Below are 27,955 nucleotides of genomic sequence, written 5' to 3'. Positions count from 1 at the left end.
TGTTCACTGCTGTTCTGAAAGACATTTTTAATTTCCTGTGTTACAATGTCCTAAAACTGAGTAGTGCTTTGTTGTACTGACAGAAATAAATAATAATAATAAAATCTTTAATATTTTTTACAGAGCTGTTGAGGATTTGGATTAATATGTGCCTGAGAACAGAGCAGGAACGGTAATAACTAACACCATTAAACTGACTTTGTGCTAAACATTAAGTTCTCCAAAATAGCAATTTTCCACGGGTTTATAAGAGTAAGTCTTTGCCTGAGCTACCACTCACTCAATTGCTGGCAGTTCAAGCCGATTTTGAGGAGAACCCTTTCCATTGCTCTTTAAATGTCACCCTGGGTGTTTTCAATCGGGACTGCCGTAACACGCAGCATTTGCAGGCTCAGACATGAAGGCTCCAGTACAAAGGCGCACAATAAGCATATCTGAAGTGACACGAAATGTGAGGTAAACACTCGCTTTGTCTTACAGGAGTTCATTTCGTTGTTGTTTATTAGCTGTAGAACCGCAGGCACTGGCCGACAGCCTGGCCGAGCCCACGAACGCCGTGAGCCCCATAGTCTGAGTTACCAGCATCATCTGGGAGCCCTGCTCCAGACTGCTCCCATTCAGTCGAAGCACGCAGAATCCCTCGGGCTCGGCTCTCCGGGTGGCTGTGCGGGGCTGCCGAGCCCTGTCTCCGGCTCCCGGCGGGATGGGGCGGGCGGCGCCTCGGCCTCTCTGCCACGGAACGTTTAGAGGCCGGAACCTGCCGCCCGCCTGGCGGGGAAGAGGCGGGGGAAGAGAAAGGAGAGGACGCGGCGCAGCCGCCATCACACAGGTTCCGCTCCCGCCGCCGCCCTTCCCGTCCCGTCCCGTCCCGTCCCGGCCATGTACCGGCCGGGATTCCGCGCACCGACACCTCCCTACGCGGGCGGCGGCTTCCGGAGCCCTCCCTCCGGCGGAGGGCCCCTGCCGCCCTCTCCGCGGGGCTACGGGAGCCCCCACCACACGCCGCCCTACGGCCACCGGCCCGGGCCGTACGGCAGCGGCCTCTCGCCCCGGGGCCCCGGGTTCCACGGGCGCTTCGGGAGCCCCTCGCCGGGGGCGCAGACCCCGCGCAGGCCGCAGAGCGGCAGTCCCCGGTACCCGGCTCCGTACGGCGGCGCGTCCCCGGCCGGAGGGCCTCTGCACCCGCCGCCGCAGCACAAGCGCTCGCCCGGCGGCTTCCAGAGGCACTTCCAGGTACGGGGCAAAGCCGAGAGGGACACGGGGGTGGGGGGAGGAAGGGAGGGAGCTGCTGCTGCTGCTTCTAAGCGGGAAGGCACGCCGAGGGCTTGTGCCAGCGCAGCATCCAGCCGCCAACAGGATTTTCAGGGCAGAGCGAGACTCGAACCGCGCTGGGCAACATCAGCGTCTGCCCCGCCCATTCCCCCGCAGCAGAGAGGACGGACAGAGCATAGGCAGCTGTGAGATGAGGAAAGGGAGGAGGGCCTCAGGCCTGGCGGGTTGTGAAGGCACAGAAGTGCAACTTTCTTTTTCATATTCTCGCGTGTGAAGGTAGAGGATTAAGAACCGGCTGAAACGGCAGCAAACACTTTCTCCTGTACATGCCTCCCTCTGACCAGTTTTCTTTAATGCAGTGGTGAAGCGCGGTGTGCTTTTACTTTGCCGTGTCTCCATCGTGGGAGCTGCCCTGTCCGCGCCCTATCCACACTCAGAGTTTTCAGGGACATGGTCAGAGAAGAGGAGTGCTCTGTTAAAGAGAATTAAGCTGAGGCTCCTTTAAGCAGAAATGAGAGCATCTGTTGTGATAATAGACTTTCATTTTAAAGTCTTTGCTCTACTGAAAGCTTCTGTTGTACAGTTTTCCTGAAACCCGTCAACAAGAGGTTCTGGGAGTTAAGCTTTTTTTCAGCTCTGTTAGTTATAGCATGTGACTGGCAATGCACATAGGGGTGACAGTTGTCAGGATAAATGGCTTTATAAGCCAGGATAATTGGCTTTTTGCAGTATTGGAGAACCCTAAAAATGTAACAAATGACACATGCAGTACAGTGATAAGGGATTTTTTTTGTGCTCCTATTGATATTTGAAGGATGAAAGTACGATAATGAAGTCACATCGTAATAGATATTAGTAAAGTTTTAATATGCCTGCGCTGCATTGACATGTGTCCATTAAAGACTAGTATTTTGATATTTTCTTATCACACAGTTAACTCAGGAATCTCATAGTTGGTGAAGGGGAACATTATAAAATTTATACATTTTCTTCAGTACAACAGTAGAGACTTCTCTGGTGTGGAAGCCAACAGATTGCATAAACTCAGTGCCTTATGAAAAAGCTAGGCATGTGGCATTTCTGCTGTAGATTGTGCAGGGACAATTTATGTCATCAATGTCTAATTTCCCTTCAAAAGATCACTCTTTGGCAGTTCAATTAAGTGTTTTTTTCAAAGCCTGCCTTTCAATTAATTGAGCAGAAGAATATGCAGGAATCCTTTTGTCTTTAGTTTTAGTTAGAACTATTTCATGTCAGGACCTGAGGACAGGAACCTTCCCATAGGCTCCATTCTTGATATAAGAAACCTGACGTAAAGTCGGGTTACATTCTGAGGTAAGAAACATGACATAAAGAAGGTACAAGTTTGAATCCAGTCTCAGGCTGTGACAACATTTTCCCTTTTCCTTCTTTAGACCCTTGTGAGTAGTTTAGGAGCACTGGCCTGATGACAGTTCCTCCAGAGACTCAAAGGATATTGAATGTGTGTAGCTTTGGCCAGGACTGAACAAATGTGTGAGTCTGCACTTATACGTGTGTACGCATGAGCTGTCCTGCCTGGGAGGGTGGTAGAGGCAACCACTGAGGGAGTTAGTATCATAAACCCTGAGTCCTCATCTGCTTTGGTGTGGACAAGGATCTCTGCCCATCAGGCCATAAATAGATTCAGGTAGCAGGCCCTCCTGCATTTTTTAAGCATCAGATTTCTCGTGAGGCATGTGCATTGTCCCCTCTCCTCTGTAGAGCCTGTTAAGTGAACTCCAGTGCCTTTGACATTTATGGTGCTACAGTCACTTCTGAAATGAAACTCTTAAGTGGCCCTTTAAAATTACATTGGAAACTCCAAAAGACAGTTTATGTTTAGTTTGGTGTTCTATTAATGTCATACCATTCACATTCTGTACTCATTTTATGCTTGCAGACTTTCATTCTTTGGAACCAACAAAAAACTTGAAGAAAAAAATACTGAGCTTTATTTTTTTTCTGAAATGGCTAGCTCAACCTTTATGTGGCCAGTAGTTTGCAGCACTTTCTGTTTTTTCCACAGAGATGCTTCTGCTTTATATTTTATGAAAACATGTTTCTGGAAACAAGAGAGAATGCCTTTAAACTGTAAGAGAGTAGGTTTACCTTGGATATTAGGGAGTTCTTTATTTTTCTTTGTGGTGAGACACTGGAACAGGTTGCCCAGAGAAGCTGTGGATGTCCCATCCATGGCAGTGTTCAAGGCTGAGCTGGATGGGGCTCTGAGCAAGGCAGACTTGTAGGAGGTGTCCCTGCTCTCGGGAGGAAGGTTGGAACAAGATGATCTTTAAGGTCCCTTCCAACCCAAACCATTCTGTGATTTGACTTCATTGTGTTTCTTATCTCCACTTAGGATTCACTTAGTGGTAATGTTTCATTCCCTAGACTCAGAAGGAATTACTGAACTAGCTTCTAGCAGCAGCTATGGAGTGGTATGGGTCAAAAATCGTTACAAAAAGTAAAACAAACTCTACCCTTTTGAAAGGGTACAGTTGTAATTTTTGTGTTTTGTGCATATCCCAGCAGCTGTAATTACATCAGGTGAAGCGAGCTGATAAAGGGAGTGACTGTCCCCATTTTCAAGGCGGTATTACTCCATTCAGTAACTTTTTAATGAATAGCACTAAAATATGCTGTTTTCTACTCTAAACAGAGATTTGTTATCTGGGAAAAAAGTACTGAGAATAGATTGACTGGTTTTTTAAGGAAAGTTCATAGAGAAAAGGCTGTTGGCATTAGTGACAACTAATAGAAAGTTTTTTTGAGCTGTCTTTGGTACCAGATAGTGCCTCTTGCACTGAATGGTTTCACTTTACAGGCAGGGCTGATTTCCTTTTCCACAGGCCTATAATGTGAATAATCACATTTTGATTTTCTTCCCTATAAAAAATTTCAGGAGGGGGAAGAAGTATATGAATACTAGTATTCTAAACTTAAATAATTTACATTTTTAAATTTAACATGTACTGAAGGCTGCCAATCTTGTATTGCATAAATAATAAATTTCCTAGATTTCAAAAATACTGAAATGTCAGTGCTACTGATGACCTGCTTCGTATTGTAGTGAAACTTAAAATTATTAAATAAATCCATACAAATGAGCCTTACCATTGAATTATTTTGTTCCTTCACTGAATACTGCAGATCATTGTATCAGCTCATGTAGGAGCTTCTCCATGAGGGCAGAGTCGGAGACAAAGTATCTCTATAAGCAAAGCAGCTCTGGTTGCACGTGGTCTATTGTGAGGGCCTTGCTTGCAGGTGCTAGGCACAGCTAAAGCAGGCCAGGACAGAGCAGGAAAAGAGGGGAAAAGAGAGGGAAAAGAGAAGGAGATTCTAGTTACCGTACAATAAATGTCTTTCCAAGTTGAATAGTCTGTGTTGGACCAACCAATCTAATACAAGATACCAATATCACAACATTTACATACAGCCAATAGAACTGTCCCATTACCTTTGGCAAGCAGAAGGGGATTGTTTAATCAAGGGAGATGGCCCTCAGCTAGGCACACTATTGTTCACTAGTTGATGGCTTGGTACCCCACACCCCAAAGCCTGCCCTCATTTCCATCTCACTTGTTGGTCTCATACTCCCAGAATCTAAACCATCATATTTACAAGGCCTCTCTACTTCATCCTTCCTAACAAGCTCATGTTTCTTTTGCCTTCTGCAGATTAAACACAGCAGTAAATGAGCTCCCCATTCAATCTGTTTTGCAATGTCTAAGTTGAAAGGCCTTCATTAAATGTGGTGGTTTAGAGATGGTTGGGGTTTGTGTTTATTTAGGACAGAATGCACTGGGTACTGCCGTTTCACTACTAAATGTGGGCACAACATAAATGTCACTGTTGCTAGAGCATGTCAGCTTACTCTAGGAAACCCCATGCCTCTTAGAGAGTTTTTTAGATGTATTCTGAGGTGATTCTCTGACCCTCGGGGGGTTTGGTACAGTATAGTAATTCACCACCTTTTAGAAATTCTGCTGTTTTGAGATCATCCTCTTAGCTCCATAACATAGCTGCAAAGAATCATTAGAAACAAGTGCCCTATAAATAAGACATGGGTGTTCCCACATTTGATCATGTATCCATTATCATCAAACTTCAGGAGTTCCTGAAAAGTTCTTGCTGGAAACACATCAGCATGTTCCTGCCACAGCACGTTAGCATAGGTTCAAGCTGTTTGGGTGAAATCTATTCTTCTGGCTAAACATTGGGTCTTTCAGTTTGTGGCACCATTTCTCAGTTTTGCTCAGAAATTTTTCATGTGGTCTATTTACATAGATGCTGTTAGGGCTTACTAGTCAAATTCAAATACCATCACTGTTGATCCAAAAATTCAGGGGCGTCAGGGTTGTGGGGTAAAGCAGCCCTTAATCAAGTGCTTTTACCCTGCTTTACAAAATCTGATAAGCAGCCTCAAGGCATCCTGTTGCTCTAACCAAACACAATGCAATGGGCATGCTTGGAGATTACTGTGCATCTGTAGTATGGGTTGCTTAACTTAGGTTAAAACAAAGTAATTTAAATAAATACAGCTTTAGACAGAACTTCACCTTTTAGAGGAGTGAATCTGAGGTGAACAAGGGATGATGCTAACAGGAGAAAATGATTTTAGGAGTTCCTTTATATCACAGCACTCTTTTAGCTTCAGACTTGTAGCAGCTTTACAGAAGCAATTTTGATCCTTGATCTTAAAAAAAGATCAAATACGAAAAGCTCCCTGCAAAAGTCAGTACCCACTAAATCACTCATTACCACTGAGATTGTATATAAAATGAAGGCATCTGTTCTCAAATTTCACAGAACACTGGTTTGGTTAAAAGAGGATTTTTTTTCCAATAAATTCTTCGTAGCTATTTGTGTTATACAATGCTGTGTTCAATCTGTAAGTACTTAATATTTGACTTCTGCTCTTGTTAATATTGTCAACTCTTCCTCAACCTCTCTCTGTTTTGTTCACGTGTTAGACATTTTGTTAGACATGTTGACAGATTATGAAAAATAGCATAAGCTGCTTTTTTGCAGCTATGTGCTAGAGATGTAAACAAGTATTTGGGAAAAGGCTGTGGTCATACTTTTTTCTTATACTGGTAAATCATCACCCATAAGTAAAATACATTAAAGTTAATATTTCCTGAGGAAGAGGCAAGTGAGGTGTAGTAATTACAATTAATAATCAGCTTCAGAGCTCTACTACAGTAGAAGGAAACATTTTTAATTTTTTAAAATTCTTTTTCTTAGTTTGAATTAGACTATTAAATGTTTCTTTACCTGATGGTTTTCTTCCAAAGGGATCACCCAGGACATCTACTCCATTTGGTACAGCGCATGGCAGAGAGAAAAGAGTGTCTAATGATGTGGAAAACTATTACAGACCTTCAATGCTTGAGGACCCATGGGCTGGCCTAGAGCCAGTTTCTGTTACAGACATAAACCAGCAATACAGCAGTGAGCAAACAACATGTACTGGTAAAAAAGGGAGGTATTTCAGCTAACACTTTTGGCCAAATAACTCCATCTTGTCAGGAAAACTTTGGGACAGAATCTTTACACTTACACAAGATGAACAATAATCAAGACCTTAGGTAATATGTGTATTTCATCACATGTCCACCCTTTTATCTTCCTTTTTTTTATTGCATTGGATATTTTTATGTATGGGAGGCAAAAGGAGTGGTAGGAGAACTTGTATTTCTGTGGAAGTGCCTACCAGCTCTGAAGAACAAAGTGTTCTTTATTCACCAGCGACTGATCTGTGACTGTTAAAACAAGTTTCCATATACTTACCTCTCCCATGCCAGATTGTTAGCCTTTTATTGTAAAGTCTCTTAGGGAGTGGTATTTTTTATGTTTCAACATTTTTAGAATGAACTAACTTGGAAATAAAATCAAGTTTTGTAAATCCTTTATTTTAGGAGCTTTGTGAAGGTGTACATGTTAACACAGTAGGTCACAACACTGAAATTAGGTGACTTCTGTAAATGTGCTTGTATGCTGTAGTTAATGTCTGGTTTTGTGCATAGTAATTTTTGTTAATTGCAGTGTAATGTGAAGTTGAAACATGACTTACAGCCATCTCAGGAAACAAATATATTGGTTTTGGAAAGTTTAATTTGTTGAACAAACTCTTGAGTCACAAACTTAATTCTGGAATTTGCTTTTGTGTTTAAAAAATATATATTTGGATCAGTATTAGAAATTTATGGATTATAGTAACAAGTCTGTTCAGTGACAATTTAAGTCCAAAGAACACATAAAACATCAAGCTTAAATAAATGGAAATGTTCTTTCTGGATCCACCTGCTAGAATAGTACAAAATGAATGACAGTTTTTGTTACACAGTTGACATTAGTACATGCATAGCATCTTTTTTTAATCTGTTTTATATTTTTCAATTTTTTTTTATTTTTACTTACAGCGGACATCATTGCCAGGAGAATTGTTTTGTGTGTGTATATGCTATATTTTTATACTGAAGAGGGAAGCAATGAGTTGGGTTTTTTTAGAGCTTGTCTTTACATGGAAGATCCATGCTTAAATCCAGGAGTGAATATCATAATCTAGAATATAAAAAGAAATAGTTCCAGCTGCAGGCATGTTCTTAACTTGCCATGTTAAGCCTGCAGTAGTTGGATGAATTTTTGTTGAATATACCACTGTTTGTTTGTTGATCTTGGCTTTTAAGCCAAGCTAGAGCCACTTTGTTAAATATAACCATTACTTTGGTTTTCAAAACACATGTGTTCTTTTAAGCTTCTTATATACCTAAAACATATTTTTGTAGTGCTGAAGCATGGTTAGGTAGAAAAGCACAGGAAATCCCATGAAACTGCTCCTAGTAACTTGTCTTTTGCTGAGGTAGCAATAGTCCTTTGTACTCTTTATCAGGTTCAGCATAAGATGTGTTAGGTTAATACTGCCTTCAGGAACAACTTCAAACTGTAAGGGAGGGTTATTATGTTGAAATGTGCTGAGTCTCTTGTACTCTTAGGATGACAATCTAAAGTATGTCACTTCTGTTTTCCCCCAGTGGACCCTGTTATTTTAGTATTATATCCAAAAAGGCTGCCTCAAGAACTGAGAACATAATGTCTGCTGGATATCAACAATGGTTAAATCTTCATCCCAGAATCAAAAAATGGTGCCTTAAATGGCAACTATCAGTATTGTTTTCTGTAACAGGTACCAGCAAAACTGAGATGACTTGACAAGTTGTCTTGTCATCTTTAGAATTTATACATAAGTTAATCAATCTCATTGTGAAAATTGAAGTGTAAAGTTTTCTTCCCCCTTTTTTTTTAAACCTTGTCAGGTGCTGTAAAGCTCACAGAAAAGAAGTTGTACTGTGCTTAACCAAGTGTCCTGTCTTGTTGCCATTTCGCACGTGGTCGAAATGCAATTAATTTTTTACAATATTTGGTGATCTTGGAGAAAAAAATATGATTTTATTTAAGAGAGTGAAGCCATAATATGTTCTCAGTTAGACATGAGAGGGGTCTGAGTTTGGAAGGGAAAAAGGAAAGGTGAGGGATTCCTGAGAGAAAAGAGACTTTTAGAGGTGGGATTTCATGCGCAGTAGCCAGTATGAGCTGTCCTTGCACTTTCCAAGGATGGAATTTTGCAATTTGGCATTCCAGTTGACCTAGGCATCAAAGCCAGATTCATCTGGAACCAGGTGTCAGACATCAGTGAAGGTAAATGTTCCAGAAAGAGAACTGAGGAAATAATCTTGGAGCACTGTTGAATCCAAGCAGACCTTCCACAATGCCATCAGTTAAACTGCTTCAGTGCACTTCGGAATGTGACTCAACAATTTTAAGTACATCATACTGCTAAAGGCTACAGTCATTGGTCAAGCATCATTACCAAATATTTAAAAATGATTCACCTTTCTAGCTTCTGGGAGAAATTCTGTAATTACAGTAAAACTTAAATATGTCGTTGTTGAAGAGTTGTAAAATGCATGAATACGTGTTCAGAACTATAAATATAATGTATTTAAAGCCAATTTAAGCTTTGCCTTTTTTGCCATGATATGCAGGAAGCTTAAGCACATACCTCCTCACCAGTTTTATTTTTCTTTTTACCATTTGGCAAACATCTGATGGAGAGAGGATATATCACTCCCTCATCTGCTCTGCTAATGAAGCCATTTCACAGTACCAGTATGACTCTGGAAATAGAATTTGATGATAAAATGTGAAGTACAAAATACATCCTTTCTTCACGAACCCATGAAACAAAATGTTGCTTATGTCTTGTCAATGAAGGGATTCTTCTGTAATGAACACACTGAATATATGGACACTGCTCTTTCTTCAACAGTCTTCTCAGATTTTAAGTAAGTTAGCTTCTTTTTCAGAAGTTTGGGTTCATGCACTTTTCCATTCTGTTTTGTTTGCCTTGTATTTGTCTGCCAAGTCCATTTGACCTTCTCTTCAGTTGTGGTAAAGAAGTGTAACTTGTGACTAACTCTTCCAGTGAAAGTTTAATGCACTTGTTGCTGTTTGCTCCCGTGTTTAAAAGAGTGAACTGCATCACTACTACATTAACAGTAACGGGAACTTGAATCAGCTGAAAACGTGTAATTCAGCAACACATTGGGTGGGTCATTACCTCAAGATGTGCACTGTAATAGTTCAAACTTCAGGTTTGAGTTTTCATTCCAGCTTTATAATGTGGAGTATTCATTCTTCTCTGGCACTCAGTATACACATTGAAATTGTTAAATAATTTAAAATATTAATATTTAAAATAAATGGGATTTTTAAAGTTCATGTTAAACTCCTCCTCTGTAGAATTAGAAGTAATACATTGAGATGTAGCATTTTCCTAATGTCAAAGCTGGGAACACCAAGTAAAGTGTGTCTGGTCAGCAGAATGGGTAACTACTTTTGCAGTCGGGTTGCTTTTCTTGTTAAGGACATCCTTATGTGCTCTTGACTTTATAAAAATTATTTCATTAGACATCAGAGGGGGTAGCATTTGAAAAATGCATTATATGGAAATTCTATAAGTAGCTGTTCAGCTTCCTTCTAAAGAAAAGTTTTTTGTAGTGTGTTTGGTTTTCAAGCTGTGCTTCTGAGTAATCTCACTGAAGTCAGAGGATTTGCTCATGCGACTGTGTAAGTATCTAATGTTACAGTTTGAAAATTCTTTCATTCATTTATCTGTCAGTGCTTTTTACCAGCAGTGCAGTTTATTTCTCTGCCTAGCAATTGCTCTGAATTCGAATTCATACATATGCTTTTGTACAGGACTGTCTTGCAATGAATTAAACTTGTTCTTACAATATTTTCCAAAATTCTCAAGAGTAGACTCATTTCCCCAAATCTTGATGCTTGCCTTCCTTCTGTCTTCTTGGAACTGGCAGAGGAAAGGGAGGATTGCTTACTGATGGGTAAAGAATCATGTAATGATTTTTGTGTCTCAGCTCTTGGATATTTGCATACTAGTTGACATAGGTAACTAGATAAACTTTTTTTATCATTTGAGATGGTTCAAACAACGTTTTACAGCACAAGAAATGAAAGAAATCAAGTTGTGTTTACACTCAACAGCAGTGCAGTTTCAGCATTCAGTTATTAATTCACAAGCAATTTTTTTTGCCTAAAGTAACTTCTTGTCTGGATGTCTCAAAAGGCACAAACTGATTCAGTTTCATTCTCTGCCATTTTCACTTAAATGTGTGCTTTGCTGACCTAGAATTTAACAATAATTTCACAAACTGAACTTCTGAATTTACTTCTACAAAATTAATAACTCTTGAGTGTTAGACCTCAAATCTTGGCCTTCCCTTTATACTATTTTAGATCTGGCAAGAAAGGCTTTAGCTCATCCCCATTGCCTCTTTGATGATACTAAGAAACCTGTGCCTCCTGGGCTAGAGACAGCTGGGCAGGTGTTTGGTGTGTGGCCACCCTTCCTGTCCTAGAGGGTACCCCTAGACTTTTGCCATTCTGGTGCAGCGGGGCCCAGGAGCTCCTTTTGAGACAAAGGTTAATCCATTTTGCTTCACAGCTCCATGCGGGGTTCAGACCACATCAGGGGGTTGATTAGTGCACATCCTAGATTTTAAATTTCATCAGCATCTTGTGCAGTAAAATCACAGGTGAATTCCACTGCCCTTTGTCCACTCATCTGTGGCTGCTGCATATTGTTGTTCTGAACTAGTCGTGTAAACATTTGTATACAAGAATGTAACTCCTGCAGCTAAAAGGATATAGAGATTAAAGGTACCCGTACAGTTCCAGAGTGAAACTTTTAATGCTGCAGACAGTCCTGCTGTTATAATCTGCACCAAAAATCTATCCTGCTTCTGGGTAGCATTAACCACGCTGTTCAATGCTGTTTTAAACGACACTTAAAACTGATATCCATATGTGTTTTACCACAGTCTAATTGGTGTGTATTCAAGGTGGTTAGAAGCTGTTACTGTAGTGTCGATGGGTTCAAATCCTTGTTGTATGCATGAGGAAATTCCTATGAGTTCAAACTGCTGAACATGATGTCGATGCAATTGTTAGAGTAAATACCAGCAAAGGGAAGAAAAAAACCTCATTCACTCTGATGCAAATCATTCTCTTCTCAAGTATCACAGAGCTAATGTTAAAACAAGGGAAGAGGAAAATCAAGGTAATTGACAGCTTCTGTGGATGACTACACAGCATAAAGCACAAATAACACAGCTAACATAAGCTTTAAAAAGCACCCATTGCCAGCTAGGGAGTAGTATTATCGATAATTGGATTGTAAGGAGCAATTGTAGTGTTCTTAAATCAAGCCACCACCTCCTGTGGCTTTATGAAGATTTTTAGGTTAATGTAAAACAAGGCTTTGAGCTCTATTCCCTTAACAGATGTTGGAAATTTAACATTACTGTTCCTACAGTTGAATTTGCAGAAGATACTATCGTCACCATTTGTCTGCGAAGTTTAGTTTCTTTGCCTCTTTTGTTCTTTAAGCTAAGAAAAAAACAGGATTTGAAAATCTCAGGGATTATAACAAAGATGAAAGGGAGAATTAACATGTGCAAAGGGTCCAACACAACTTGAGTTAATAACTGTAAGAAAGCACTGAGAATCTATTGACTGCTTGCTATTGCACTTTTCTAAGGCTGTTTCCTCTGTGTGTAAATTTTTAATAGCCTTCTGATTCCTATGGCAATTAAATTACTAAAGAAAATTACTGGGTTGTTCATGCCAATTGTGCAGTATGGGCAACAGGTTAAGAAACTGTGATAACTGTTTGCAAATGAATGACCTGCCAAATTGTGTCCCTCTTGGAACTGAAGACAGCTTACACTACCAGCCGTATTCCTGTACTTAGTTTCTAAAATAAAATTCCAAGCATGTAGAAAGCTTGTGCAAAGAACATTTGAATCCCTATTTCCAAGGTACCTATTGCATGCGATAGCATTTTCTGGCAGTATTTAATTTCTTCTCACAACAACTGCTGCATGTTTTGTACATTGGCTCTGCTGTAGCCTCTCATCCTCACTGCTGTGACGTGAGGAAGAAATAGTTACTGGCTGTACTTTGTGAATATACTTCTGGTAACAGCCCAGTTTAGTTTCTCTCTGCTATTAGATCATCCCAGTACATATTCTACCAAATCCAGTACAGATTCAACCAAATCTCTATGGTCCTACACCTTGCAAAGTAGATTCTAGTACGTTACTAAACACATCCACAAGCTTTGTGTACTTAATATTTCAAGCAGTTTAAAAGGACCTACCAAAAGTGGGTTGTTTTTCCTTAACACCCCCTCCCCCCCAACTATCCAGAGAGGATAACTTAGACTGTCTTACCATAAGTTAAGGCTCTTCTGCCTTGGTTTTCCTTGGAAATAAACATACCTTCCCTGCCCTTTCCATTGAAATAGGCTCATTCCACCCTTCAGGGCTCTACTGGAGGGTTTGATGGAACCTGTGTCATCCAACCACCCACTGCACTCAGTCCCTAAAGGTCCTGTTGGTTTACATTGCTGGAGATGACAGAATAACGACAAGAAATAAAGTCACACAGATCCCCCTGACTCATCTAAATGAGCCTGCATTGGTTGAGTGTTGGACTTTGTTGTCAGATGTGCAGTGAGAACTGTACTACACAGACATGACCTTGCCATAGTGGCCACCCTTCAGATTTAAAAAAAGCCACTACTGAACATGCAGACAAATGGTGCTCAAATCTGTGTTAAACATTGCAAATTCAGCAATAATAATCAGGCAGTGTCACTCTAAAAAGACAACAGAAGAAGTGTGTAAGAAGGCGGCACAGGAAAGTGTTGCATTCATCCCAGTTCTTCCTGGTAGTTTCCCAACACAACCATCTGAATTTTTATATTTCCACTAAGGATATCCTCACTGATAGCACACCAAGTTGGATGGAGGAAAACTACCTCATGAAAGCATAAAATCGGGTATTCTTGCTCCAGCAGCCACAGAATATATTACTGTATTTAAATCCATGAGTGACAAGAAAGCAGATGTGCATTTCTAAGAGAAGTGCATTTGGTGGGCAGCAGAAATAAAAAGGGTGTCTGCCTTGGAACCTTTCCTATGCAATATACTTAATCACTTATTGCCAGTTAAAAAAGATAGTTCAACTTCAGTCCAGCGCTAGTTATTCAGTGCTAAATTCTACTAAGACGCTTTTGAACAGCTGAAGATTGCTACAGAGCAACTGCTTTCAGTCTTGAAACCTTTCAATTAGCAGAAGGAAAAAGAAGGAGCCTTTTGTGGTGTCATTCTAACTGTATTAATGTGTCAGGGAAAAACAGCAGAAACACATCTAGTCAAAGCATATGGCTTTAACAGCAACTAGTCTGTTTCTAGATAAGCATCCCAAAATAAATAATCCAGTTTCAGACCTGGCAAGGATCATCTGTTCAGCCGACTTGCCCCTCCAGCACCTCCTGGCACGGGGACACTCTGGTGAACAGGTCTGCACCTTCAATAACACCATTTGCACGAGTTGTCCTCAGTCATTTGTAATATCACAAAGCATTAGCACAGAACATGGGCAAGAGTACAGAACATGTTAAAAGTGTTCCATAAGGGACGCAAAAGGGTAGAAAGCTGAAGAAAGGTAAGACCTGCATTCATTCTCTCACTCCGTTTCTTCACAGGCTCCACAACATTGTGGCCAAGCCTTGCATTTTCTCTGGAGTCACTTTCCACCAGTTATTCCCAATATTATTTCTTGGCTGACACTTCCTTTGAACCAGATTCTTCTCTGTTAAAAGGCTTCCACTCTGTTGTGACTTAAGCCACCCATAATTATTATTTTTCTTTTCAATGTATTGATTTATTATAAAATAAACATTTATTATTCAGAGCTATGTGTACCATAAGAAGATTTTTACATTCTGAATTATCACTGTTCCTCTAGTTCTGACAAAGCAAATACAAGTGTTTTCAAATTGTACAGATTAAGATTGAATAGTTTAAAATGCATTTCAAACTAAGTTTGCTGATGGCTGGAACAAGAAAGTTAATTCCAGTGAGCTTTTCCAGCAGTGAATCTCAGGATGGGAGCCGCCAGTGACCATCTTTTTTATAAAAACGTTGTTGCAACATCAATTGCAAAGTGATTTACAAAGGTACTTCAATCTGTAATATGTCTGCTGATTCTTCTGCCTTCAGTTTTCACACTCCCACTTCATTATTTTTGTCCTGAGGTCCTGTTGAATTTTTGGTTATTACTATTTCTTTGTACTAGTTGCAAGTTTTAAGGATCTTTCAAAATGGTAAAGAAAAATTGGTTTTAAAGTAGTATCTATACTTGTTGAGTCCCAAAGAGTGTGTGAAATCAATAACCTGGATGATTCTAGTTGAGAAGAGGTATGGGATACAGATCTTTTCAGTATCCATAAACTAAAGCAGTGAGTGAAATACACTTTTTACTAAGAAATGTTACATAGATTTTGTCAAATCCCAAATCTCACTGTCCATCAGTTGGTGGTAGACAGAAGCATATCATGTGAAATCCTGCACAATGTTATGTCTGAACCTCAACTGGCAGCTCCCACATAAAACCACCATTTCTATTTAAACTACAACAACGACACTTAATATTTAAAGGTTTGCCTTTGTGGTATCCCAGGTGGAAAGAGTTAAAACAACTCACAGCTTTTTCTTGGAATTTCCCTCTCCAGAGAGGTCTTGTCTGGAGTCATATAAACACATCTGCTTGTTGTCACTTCATCCTTCTGTTAAATTCATAAGAATAGGGAGAATCCCAGAGGGAGTTCTAGTCCAGGCCACTTTCAGCCACCAGCCCTTCATGCCTTTATCTAGCAAAAAGGCAGATGAACTGCTGGGGCTCATACGTATTTCATGAACCTTCTGGCTATGAGTTTTGTTAAACTTTGAAGTTAATAATGCAATGCATTCTGTCTGAAAATAGTATCAAACCAAATTTATTTTTCATATAAAAAGTGGACAAAATTGTACAACTTTTATATACCTAAAGTGTGTAAAGAAAATTGTGAAGTACAGTAAGCTTATGGTAAGAAGAACATCAAAGTAGTGTTGCTATCTTAAAAAAAAAAAAAAAAAAAAAATTTCTAAGCAAAGTCTGGTATTTTAGTGGAAGCCTCGCTATCTCTTATGCTTCTGCTTGGAGGTACAAACAACCTGTTTATATCTGGTTTAGAAATTGGGGCTCATCTTTCAATTACTTTGCCTGTTTTACTCCAGACAGGCAAGTGTGGAAGACCTGAGCAAATAGGAGAACTATGATTCATAGTTGTAGAAAGAGTTTTAATCTCTATATCCTGCTTAACAGAAATTCACCTTACAGATGTAAATATTGCTTTTAATATAAAGCTAAACCAACACATTAATTGTATTTCATTAAGCATCATATCAGTCTTCAGAGGAGATAACTTTATTAGTCCAGCATTTTGCATATGGGAAAATGAATGAATACCAAGAGGAAATGTCTTGCTTAAGCCTCATTATTATTGTTTAGTGGCCAAAGAGAACCTGGTGCTTTCTGCTCTTCCTATTGCATTCCCTAATCACTAACATTTTCAGATAAAGGGTCAAATGCATTGCCTTCCTGGGAGGAGACATGCCAGCAGAAAGTCAGCTATGCTTTCCAACACATGCTAATGATATGTGGTAGCTGTTTAATTCTGTGAGCATCTCTCTCACTCTGCTATAATTGTTCATTAAATGTTCCAGATTCTGACAGAGTTCTAAAAAGAACTCCCTCATTTCCTCAAGCACCTTTCAAGTCTACTGTAGAGAATACAAAGAGACTCAGAAACATTGCTCTTAACAAAAGAATAAGCATGCAAGAACTTTGAATAGATGAGAATTTCCGTGATTTCTTTGATAATCTACTTGTTTGTGTGCTTCACAGCTCTCCAGGAGAATCTTCTGTGGCCAAAATATGTATGCCAAATTATACACAATTTTTAAAAATGAAAGGTGGTTTTATTACCCACCCCCCCAGCATTCTGTTTAAAAGGGAAATTCTGACACTGGATAATTAAATGGAAATCCCTGCTGAAGTTAACAGGGGTTCTGGTCTTTGTCCTTAGTCTGAACTAAAATCTGCAATGATGGCAGGAATAATTTCAACGTAAGGTAGTGGTTTTAAGTTTGCATTCACAACACCATAGCAATTGAGGTCACAATCTCCTTAGAAAAGCAATATTTGCTCTACTGAATTTCACTGCATATGGAAATTATTTACGCTGCAATCAAAACCACAGCCCTTTCCAGTGGAAGATTCTCAAGCAGTAATCATGAAGCAAACCAGTCTCTAGCTCACTAGGCATTAATTTAACAAGACCTTTTTTATATTTTTAATGACCAGTATCTTCATAACTGTTTGATGCCTAATCTGGTGCAGCACCTGCTCTCTCCATCTCCTGTGATTCAGCTTTTCAGATTAACGAGTCAGAAAGCCAATCGTGACAGTATTATGAAATGCATTGTGATAAACCTACCATGCTTCAAAACAGAAAAATAATCCACAAAATGATTTCCAGAGTTGAGGTTTCAGGTCCTGAAGGGTTTTTTGACTGGGGACTCTTTTTGGACAGGAGCTTTAAGTGACATCATCACTTTGTAAAGCATAGAGCTGTCACCATAGTAAGTCTTTTCATACATTTTGTTTTTTAAAAGCTACAGAAAATCAAGCCTAAAAATGTTAATGCATTCCTAGTAGTGGTCAAGCTGTGCAAAGGCTAAATCTATATTCCAGAAATATGTAATACTTCACATGATGTAGATGATGTTTTGCAAAACACAGCATGTATAATACAGGTGTTACAAACCTGATTTCTTGCTTTGTATGACTACCTACAGAGTGCTTAATGACAACTTGAGGCAGCTTCTGCCTTCCCATTTACAAACAGTTTTAGAACTGCTCTGAAGAACAGTAGGAGCTGCCAGGTTCCTCCGTGCACTTTGGAGCATCCTACCAATAACAAATCTAGTCCCATTTTTTGGTATCCCATGTGAGCTGATGAATTTAATAATGCTGCTGTGGATGTGTTCTCTCTCCTGTCCTGTGAAATCCTTCAATAGAGTTACATGGCTTGTCACAGCATTACACAACCAAATGGTGCTTTCTTGGAAAGGGTGGAGCCCATGTCCTATTAAACACTCTGCACAGCAATCCAAGTGCTTGTGTGTTTTTCATGTTGATTTTATCTTGTCAAACTGTTGTCTCTGCATTGTGTAGAAACTTGGTCAGTTATCACAATTTGCTATAGCAGGAGCTGTTTTAAATACCCATCACACTTAAAACACAAGAAATAGATTCCCTCAAATTGAGTATCAGTGAAACATCTGTATTTGATGTCCTTTCTATTGCGCATATGAAATCCTGACTTTTCCTGTTAACTGCAGCCTCTTATGTTGTGAGAAGAAGGTTTTAAACATATTTATTTAGTCAATATAATTGATCCCTCTCATTCTTGTAGCACTTTTCTTCCCAATTCTGTAGAGGAAATCGATGATTTCACATAAATTTAAACTACCAACTTCCTTATTTTATTATGGACCACAGTGACCATATTTAGTTCTGTTGGATGCTCCTTACTCCCCTTCTGCTCTTGCCATCACAAACATGTTATATGGATTAAATATTGAGACAGAAACATACTTTAGCCAAGACAGGAGGAAGCTTCTTATTGGGACTGCATCTCAATCTGATATTTTTAGAACTTGATGGAAATACTTGTTCAATGCTTTGATTTACAGCTTCCCATAATGAAGGGCATCGTGTAATATTTTTCACAATACAAAAGCTCCATAATGCTGAAACCTTAATACAGGACTGAGGAATGAAAAATGGAAAAGAAAAGAAAGAAAACGTGGAAGAGACTGCAAGGTAGCAACAAATGACAGGCACTTAAATAAAGCATGCACAATGTTTCCCTGGATATGAAGAAACAATTTGCATTCTAACAGTTGAGACTAGCAAGAAATACCCAAACCCAAACTGAACTGGAGCTTCGCAGGAGATCAGTTGAAAGAGAAGGTAATCTCCAATTCACCTGATGCTAGAAGCTGAAATAGAGTTGAATTTCTGATAGAACAGGTCTGCAAAGTTCTCTTGAATTTGTTGGCTGTTTTGTCATTATTCCCAAAAGGCAACACTGTCATGGCAAGGATAGTTTGCAAATAAAAATTATTACTCCTACCTGCATGTCTTGTTTCACTGTCTTGTGTAAACGTATGTGCTTGCTTGGAAATCTCACAGCAGGATCTGTAATCCATAACAGGAAGCAGTCTGGGGAGAAAAATGTATATAGCTTCTAAAATCTGCCAGGTTTAGAGTAATACTTTCCTGATGTGGAATTGCCAAACCATCTGCAGATAAGTTTTGGACTATTATTTACTACTCCACTTCTCATACACAGCATTAATAGATTCCTGTTCATTTCCCATGTCATCTGTAGTTCTTAGTCCATTCTCTACCCCCTCCCCACAAACAATTTTTAGAAAAAATGGGATTAAAAGATGGTCACAATTAGTCTTTGTTCTGCAAAGAAAGCAGGAAAGTGCCTGTGCAGTCAGAAAATCCACTGCCTTCCTTGTCTTGAGGGCAATGATTCCAGCCCAGGGATGACACGAATTTTCAAGAGTATTTGCGGGGCAGGAAAGGTTACAGGACTGCATATGGATAACTTTGGTCGCTGTTTTTGTCTGCTGTGCACATCATCCTTTGTTTTCCAGTGTGGGGATGTGTTTTAATTTTAGTTCTAGTGCAGGAAGGCAGGGAATGGCCTGCTCCTCTTCTGAAACTACCGTGTATTTTTTTCTACTGGGTTAGCTCCAAAGCGGAAATCCCAATTTCTCAATCCTGCATTGATTTGCAGGCAGTTTCTGACATCCAAATGCTCTCTGAAGGGTAATACCAGTAAAGAAAACCAGAAAATTAAAAAAAAACCAAAACCAAAACAAACAAAAAACCCACCACCAAACCAGGTCTTGCTTTGAAACCATTCTTGTAGATCCTTTTTGCAATTGGTAAGGAGGAGGGAGAATGAAAATAAAGAAGTCATGATCTCTTCCTTTCTCCTTGTTTAGGGAAAATCACCTCCTGAAGTCAGGCTCCTGTTCAGTTCTCTGTTTAGCCCATTCCTTTCTTAGGTGACCTGGAGACAGAGCAAGGAGAGAAAGTGGCACTGGCAGCTCTTTGGGCATTGCTCAGAGAGGCTCCCAAAGGCAGGGCAAGCAGACATCAGTGCTTCCTGACCACTGCTACCTGGGCAAAAGCAAGATCCTCAAAAAGCCCTAGAGAGTGTGCTGTTCCCCATGATGGAACCTGCTAACATGCCTTATACATTTGTAAAACAGGTCTGAAAAGAACTTGCAGGAGGGAAAGAGGCACCTGTGTTGGACATTGCTGCACATGAAACACTTGCTTCCAAGCTATGTTCTCTATCAACTAATACCACAACCTAGCACACAGGAGGGAGGACAGCAGAGAGACATCTGCACAAGTCAGATACTAACCCCTTATTGCCCCAAGTTACCTTAAGGGCAGCACACAGCTGTCAGATCTGCTTGTGAGTACTGGTTGGTTCTGTAGGCTTACAGAGGCTGGTTTCTGTAATGCTTACTCTTGAGTATTCCCCTTTCTAACCAGCTATGTCTCCCCTAGACTCTTTTTCCTAATATTGAAAAAAAGAAATCTTCACAAAGCCTCTTTGCAAGAAGTCCTATTAAAGTTACATTCTTATGAGAATTTGCCATATCAATAGTATGCCCAAAGTGCCCTCAGAGGAACTGCTGAAGAACTGAAGCTGTGCTGTCTGAAGTGATCCAAGCTTTGCCTATTGGCAAGGGCTGCTCTAACCAAAGAAAACATTACCATAAAGGCTCAAGTTCCTCTGCCTGTGCCTTCTCTCCATAGGCAATAAAAAAAGCCCAAAATAAGCAGCCATAACAACTACTTAAAAGCAAAACCCCCAAGCTCCATCAAAGCAAATGCAGTTGATTGGGAAAAGCAAGAGTTACCCTTATTTGTCAGATGAAGTCCTCTCTGCCCATGTTTACTGCAACTGCAAAGTGCTCCAACTTTCATTTTCTTCCAGATGGTGGGGGAGTTTGGTAGCTCTAATCCTGTTCATCCAGATGGCCTATCAGGTTTTATAGGCATTCCTTAAAAATACAAGCAACTTAATCCTGGTTCAGGTAATTTAAAATAAATTTCTGCAAAACTGCATTGTTCTTTAAATCTAGCAGGCAATAATGCACAGCTTTGACAGGAGGACTGGTTTCCTCTCTTGCCACCAATTTCAGACCCATTCGTTGCTCTGTGTGGATGCAAGCTGTTCTGCAGTTACTTGTGTATCTCCTCTTTCACTCGATGCTATTTTGCTTGCAGCTGAGGGTATCGATTGACATGCAGATCCCACCAGAATTATTACTGGTACCTTAAAGCACAGCTGTCATCCCCGTGGCAGTAAGAGCTCAATGACAGGGATACCGCAGCATTCTCAAACCATTTCAGATTCATGCTCCAACATAAACCAGAGCCAACTTTGTCACACCTTTGCTGTAAGTTGCAATAGCAGCTTTCATGAGAAAAACTCGGCAGACAAGTAGAACTGGTTACACACAACTACCACATCTGCTACATGCAAGTCAACGTCCTGTGAAAGACAGCCAGAGCTTGTTGCCAGAACTGAAGGTCAGGCTATTAATTGTAGCTGTCACCAAAATACGGTTTCCAGACTGAGAGGTTTTGGGCTGCAGCTACACATCTTGTCAGCCTAATGTCACACTACACCTATGTAACTGCTGCTGGCCCCTGCAACTTCCAACTGCATTTTCACTGCCCATCTGTTGACTTAATCAATGACAAGTGATGAAGCAGCACTCTGCCCAACCTCGTTTAAGAGAACTGAAGATAAGAGCGAGTGCCATATTTTTGGATGAAGATATAGCATTTATTGAAAGATTCGAAAGGTTTCATTAGATTAACTAATACAGCAGGAAAAAGCATGAAAAGCCTCAGGCATTCAAAGGACAGTTGCTTAAGCCAGGCCCAATTCAGTGTCTCATCAAACACTAAAAACACCTGGTTCTTTGGGTTTGATTTCCCATTGCTTCTACCACACACACCATCCTCTTAAGAGACAGTGGTGGAGAATAGTAACTGCATCTCTGCTTGGACACTGCAAAGAAAAAAATGTCATGTTGTCTGTCATCCACCAATCCTGAGCAGCTCACAGGTGCTGAAGCAGCAGCTTCTCAGCCCTGGCAAAGCCCCTGACCCACACCCAGGTCCCAGCACTCCGCCTGCTCTTGGAGCAACATCAGTGCTCGAAGGGATGCGCTGCTGCACCTTGGCTCCTGCATCATCCACACTGCCAGCAAAGGCTCACACTACCAGTCCCTGCAAGGCTTCTTTGAAACAGGACTGAAGCAGAAAACAGGTTTTATTAATAACGTGCAGAATTTATTTAATTTACACTGAAAACATTTTCAGTTTAACCCAATGTTCTTTTGAAATGGTATTTGACTGGTTTAACCAGAGAGGGAAAACAAGGAAAGACTTCAATTTTCAAGTATTTTATTTACAGGCCACACAATACATTTTATATACAAATGGCTTAAAATAACAAAGAGTAAGCAAGCTGAAGCATAACAATTTACTTTAAATTCGAGTTGTCTCGAAATAACTCCTGCAATAAAGTTTCTTCACCCTGATAAGCAAGTCAATTTGATTTTAAGTCAACCCAAGGTCATTTTATTTTTAAATATAGAATTCAAATAAATTTTCTGGTGATTCCTTAATTCCATGACACACTTCTACAAATACAGAACATCCCAAAACTCTTAAGAAGGGTAAAATTTCCTTATGTAAAAAACACTATAACAGAACAGGGTGGAGAAATGTTGTATGTAAAACACGTGTGTGTTTTATTAATGAAAAGAAGAATGCAAGTAGTACATCTGACATTTTTCTCTCTCGGAAACAGAATTCATAGTCCAAGACCTAATTTGCCTGCAGACAAGAGGTATCCTGTGTTACTTCAGTACTTCAGTTTTTACCACACAATTATCTATTAAACTCATCCAACTGTAAACTTCACCAAAACTGAAACTGCCTCCACCAAAACTGAAAGCAAAAGAAGAGCATTCAAAACCGTAAGAACTTACAACATGACACTTACTGCCTCTGCCTCTAGAAAGCACCTGGCATTACTGTGGGATGGAGAAAATTAAAGAGACCACACTTTATGGAAACATAAGAAAATATAAAAGTTTGCCATTTTAAAATCATTTTTCCAAGAAATTATATTAACATTTAAAGATACATGTATTTTTATATCTCTTCCCTAGTACTCCTCATTCTGTTCAGGATAACAACAACTAGCAATTCATAAAAGTGGTTTCCTTTTCCTTTGGCTGAATTTAAGCATTGTAATAGTCTAAGCATTTTAAGTCATGGTCATAAGCAGTCCAGTCGTGCTTGCTTTCTTCCTCTTGGTATGGCTAAAGACCACTTAATATAAATAATGCAGTACTTGCTATTTGATAGTCCATTATTACAGTATTTCACTACGTTTATTTAGAAATACAAACGCACAACACTTACTTTTCGATGTAGTATCCAGGTCTCTGTAGCTCACTTTGGAATTGCAGCATGGAAAACATAAACCCAAAAGAACGAGGGAGAAAGTCATAAAGGCATGGCTCCACAGAAAAATAACGCTGTTTTCAGAATGTCTACTACTGCATCAAGAATGCAAGAGCCACATGATGTAAAATGCCAAACTAGTGCAGACTCTCTGCTGAGTACGAGTTCACACATAAGGGTAAAATACTGCCATAAGCACCTCATCATGTGATTTAACTCAAAATAAATGCTGACAGGTAATACACAGGTCCGGTACAAATGAGTGTGGACCTAGTGTCCTTAGATGTGGGCAGTTCCTTGGCAGCTAACTTGCCCAGACACAATTCCAGGCCAGGGGAGAGTGGCTGCAGGCACCAATCCTCCTGCCACACCCTCAAGGGCAGGGCTGCCCACCTGCACCCAGCCCCCAGCAGCCGAGGAGGAAAGGAGCCAAGAAGATTCCCTGGACTGCAGAGAAGGCAATCTTTTCAGAGTTATCACATATGGAAATACATTCACTTTCCCTCCAAATTATCCCAACACTGTTGTCATAGGCAAATACAGTGTTCGAAGTCACAGGCTAGTGATACTTAAGCTGGGGAAAAGCCATCATACAGTGTTCATCTGCAACAACATGCCAGAGTTCTGTTTCTGATTCATCTGGAAGTAAATTGCTTATTGCACCTCCTCTCTCTTCACAGTCAGGATTATTTGTGTTGAGGCTGTTGGGGATTTTTTCATGGCCTAAGACTGAAATCCATTTTGGTGGAACAACGTCTGAGAGTACTGCCAGCCTGCAAGGAAACTGCACACACATCTACACATGCAGAGGGGACCGACTTCTCTGCATTGAATGAAGCTAACTGAATGACATGAAAATTTATGTCCAAAAGGGAAGGTAGGAGCCAACTTCTTCCTTGTATTTTGTGTTAAAAGTCAATTAATTTAGTTCTCTGAGATCTACTTTCCATTTGAATTTACCTGTGATTTTAGCCAACTATTGCCTGCAGTTACACTTGAAGTGCAGGTGAGTAACCCCAGACTGCACACTGTTAGTGGAAGCAAATGCATATAAACTTTCAAAGTGTTTTGCTTAATTATAAAAAAAAAAAAAAAAAACCAAAAAAAAATCCCAAAAAACCAAAACAAACAAACAAACAAACAAACAAGCCATCTGTGCATATATTTGTGGGTCTGGGTTTTTTAAAGATTAGTAAACAAAGAGCCTTAATCAACACTGTCCATATCTAAATAACGATTTTCATCTTCAAAATTTTACTAGCAGAAAAGTGCTATGGGGATGTCTTTACTCTTAAGAAAAAACGGTCCAGTGCACTGTCATTCAGTGAAGCTTTTGCCTTTCTTAAGCACAGGCTGTTCAAGTTGTATTTGTTTCTGACCTGGCCACTTTTATTTTCAGATGGCAGGATTTTCTACTGTGTCTAGTGAAGGCAACTGCCAGATTTGGGGACAGTGTAAGCAGCAGGACTCCATTCCTCATCTGCCAGATCCTCAAACACTACACAGTTAGCAAAGGGAGTCTGTCCATGCTCTACAGTGTGGGAATTAGCCATATATGAATCAGGATTTTCAATTAAAACAGATCACCAACAGCTTTGGCTTCTATTCTGAAAATCCAAAAAGTCATTGACAAGACATTTGTAATAGTGGAAGTAGAAATTTTACTTTTTAAAAAGTAGTATTTAAACACTCAGTTACATAAGGTACCGATTTGTCAACTGGATAATCAGTTGGAAAATTGTTTCCAATATGGGCTTCAAGACGTCCTTTTACATACAGGCAAAATATAACCATACCTCCTCTCTGCAGGAGAGACCACTTGTTGTCAGAAGAAGCAAAAAAAAAAGTGCCCGAAGTTGTAATTAGTAAGAGGAGTGGCTCTTGGTAAGAGTTTTAACTATAAAAATTTCAGTTGCTCCGAGACACTCAATTCCAATTATAAAATGTTCAGTAGAATAGCAGATATAAACCCAATTAATTAGCACAATCACAAGTTTACATCAAATTACAACTAGTGTAAAACATTTTGCCGTTGCTTTAAATACTGGTCATTTTTCCTTTGGTTACTTCCTACAATGCAGTACTTGGGGTAAAAAGACAAACAGTGTGAGCTTTTCACACAAAGTAAAGAAATTACTGCTGTTGACATTTAAGAGAAAAAAATATTTCATCACTTGGTAAGGACATATAAAGTATGGTTTATTTGGCAGAGGAACTAAAACACTACAACTCCAACAGGAAGCTAAGGAAAAACTACACTCTTCATTCTTCTCCTCACTTTCAATGCTTCTCATGAAGTTCAATTTGGAAATTACAATTTTATCTAGGTAAGATCAGGTCTCTAAGTAACTGGCCCATGTGAAGTAAACACCACAAGATTATGACCTGTTTGAGTTTCTTATTATTATCTGAATTCTCTTGTTAATTACCTAGGTTTAGGCATTATGTTCATAGCAACCTATGAAGTACTTCCAAATTTTCGCAGACCTTAAGCTTACATGTTAAGGCACTTACCATTCAAGTAAAACAGTTTTTATATAAACAACCGTGGGAGATGGAGAGAACATTTTACCAGAACACCCATTCTTTTTTTTCTTGAAAGAAAAAAAAAAACGTTGACCAAATACTTATAAAATTTTGCATCAAGAGAAAGGTTGTGTTTTATTATCTGAAATGAGCACGAAGTACACCTTCCACAATAACACTGAAAGCAGTGCAAAGACTGACAGTGACCTTTGACTAAAGGTAGTTCTGTAAAAAGAAAAATACCAAATAAATCAGTGCCCTGCTTTGATTGTTGTAAAATTTCTTTTTTTTTTTACATAAAAGTTGGTCCAAACTTACAAAAAAAGCACAAATGTGCATAGTTCAGAAGATCGAAAGAGTGCCATAAAAAGCTGATGTCCCTAAATTTAGCATCCACTTAAAACTGCCAAAATACAAAATAAAAGTCAGAACTAGAGTTTGTGAACATGTACAATCAAGTCATCTAGTTTTTAGACAGTATGAGTTGTAAGCATTTTTTAATTTTTCCTACTGTATGCAAGACCCTTTTCCACATAAAAATAAAGCTGTTGAATTAATATTATTCAAGTCTGTTGAACTGCTGCTTTAAATTGCAGCTGGCGGGGAGAAAAAGTTTTTCCAGATAAAAATGATGTGCCTGAGGAAAAACAGATACTCAGTATGGTAATCCTCTGCCTCGCCCTCTCACTGCAGATGTGCTAATGTGTCCCCTGTATCCTTGGGAATAGCCAGGTCCTTGGGCAGGAGAAGTCCAAGTCTGTCCATGCATGTGGCTGATGCCAGTGGGATTTTCCTGTAAATTACTTCCATAGCTATAGTTGTGTATCTTTGTGGGCAAAGAGTGTGCACTCTCTGGCCCTGTGGAAGCATCACTGCTGCTCCCCAAAACCGGGATTGGGCCGTGGCTGTATTCAAACCTATGGTCTTTATCTCCACTGAACAGCATGGGGCCAGTGTTGAGGTAAATGTCTCCATAACCAGTTACTGAGCTGGGAAAGGATTCCGGAAAGGCCGATGGAGGAGGGGCAGCACCAGAGTGAGATGAAGCAGTACTGTAGTTATCCAAAGACTGGATATCTGAGTTTCCAAGGAAACTCCTCCTTTCTAATACTCCTGATGATCCGCTTCCTATTCCATCGCTAGTGCTGTAACAGGTAGATGAGAAAGACGATGATCCAAAGTTATCCTTGTAGTCTGGGCCTGTTACATAGGAGTCTCTAGCCTGATAATCCACACTTGTTTGTACTGGCTCCTCTGTTGTCGCCTGAGCTTGATGCTGAGCCAGCAGCTGCAGAAGAGCTGCTTTCACTCCCGCATGAGGATCTGTTCCTGCAGAGTTACTTACAGGCAAATGCTGATTCTCTGTCCGATAATCGAGGTCTTCATCAGTGAGTGGTGGAGGCTCCGGTGGCTCGGGGGGACGCTGGTCTGGAGGCAGGATCCGAGGGCGCTCCTGCTCAGGTGTTTGGTTCAGAAGCCTCATCTCCGACTGCCTGACCAAATCCTCTTGACCTAAGAAGATGAAAAAGAAAAGCTCTGGAATAAAAGGATACAAATAACAGGACCAGAAAGAAAAGGACTCCTTCCTGGAATAACATAGAGGTTTGTTAACTTCAATTCTCCTGAATTTATTAGTTAAATTTATCACTAATTATTATATTGATTATTTTGGACAAAATTTAGCAACAGCTTATTTGCATCAGGAGCATGATGCAGGTTACTCCCTAAAGTAAGACAAAAGGCCACCCTCCTATCAAAGAACAGCAAAATTCAAGATTTAAAATAAACATTTAAAAAAGCACACCTCTCAAAAAAGTCCCCCCAACCCCTCCAAGAACAGCCCCAAAGCCCTTCAGAATATTTCTTTCAACAGCTGCAAACACCACAAAACAACACATGAACCACCACAATAAACCTGAATTTGCAACCCGAAAAGATGAACAGAGCTCTAATCTGTGGCAAGACTACGGAAGCCACTACTATACCTCATTGGAAACCTTTAGCCAGG

At 39.9% G+C, this 27,955-nt stretch overlaps 2 protein-coding genes across 6 annotated transcripts in view; one reads left to right on the top strand and one right to left on the bottom strand.

Annotated features, from left to right (window-relative positions):
* Positions 1-575: 575 nt before the first annotated feature.
* On the top strand, positions 576-19,140 carry MPLKIP (M-phase specific PLK1 interacting protein). Of its 2 annotated transcripts, XR_010081285.1 has the most exons (3): positions 718-1,233; positions 6,591-9,641; positions 18,525-19,140. XR_010081285.1 is itself a non-coding variant. In XM_063405243.1 (2 exons), the coding sequence occupies exons 1-2, from the start codon at positions 880-882 to the stop codon at positions 6,792-6,794; spliced, it is 558 nt and encodes a 185-aa protein (XP_063261313.1). In that variant the 5' UTR covers positions 576-879; the 3' UTR covers positions 6,795-14,637. The 2 variants fall into 2 exon arrangements, 1 of the variants encoding a protein (XP_063261313.1); XM_063405243.1 differs by lacking the exon at positions 18,525-19,140 and having other exon boundaries at positions 576-1,233; positions 6,591-14,637.
* Positions 19,141-22,333: 3,193 nt separating this feature from the next.
* The window catches only part of CDK13 (cyclin dependent kinase 13), a 46,292-nt gene continuing 40,670 nt past the window's right edge, over positions 22,334-27,955 (bottom strand). For all 4 annotated transcript variants that reach the window (XM_063405203.1, XM_063405219.1, XM_063405227.1 and 1 more), the window contains exon 14: positions 22,334-27,459. In XM_063405203.1, the coding sequence (XP_063261273.1) occupies positions 26,603-27,459 (857 nt within the window). In that variant the 3' untranslated portion in view covers positions 22,334-26,602. The remainder of the gene's footprint in view (positions 27,460-27,955) is intronic.

The sequence above is a fragment of the Prinia subflava genome, chromosome 1 (genome assembly GCF_021018805.1).
Source record: "Prinia subflava isolate CZ2003 ecotype Zambia chromosome 1, Cam_Psub_1.2, whole genome shotgun sequence".
Lineage (NCBI taxonomy): Eukaryota > Metazoa > Chordata > Aves > Passeriformes > Cisticolidae > Prinia > Prinia subflava.
The sequence above is the reverse complement of the archived record's forward strand: the minus strand, read 5'-3'. Positions and strand labels throughout refer to the sequence as shown.

Bases quoted from the DNA above. Each gene is read 5' to 3' on its own strand.
- MPLKIP (XM_063405243.1), top strand. From the start codon at position 880: ATGTACCGGCCGGGATTCCGCGCACCGACACCTCCCTACGCGGGCGGC. The intron at 1,234-6,590 runs GTACGGGGCAAA...TTTCTTCCAAAG, and splicing joins GCTTCCAGAGGCACTTCCAG to GGATCACCCAGGACATCTAC.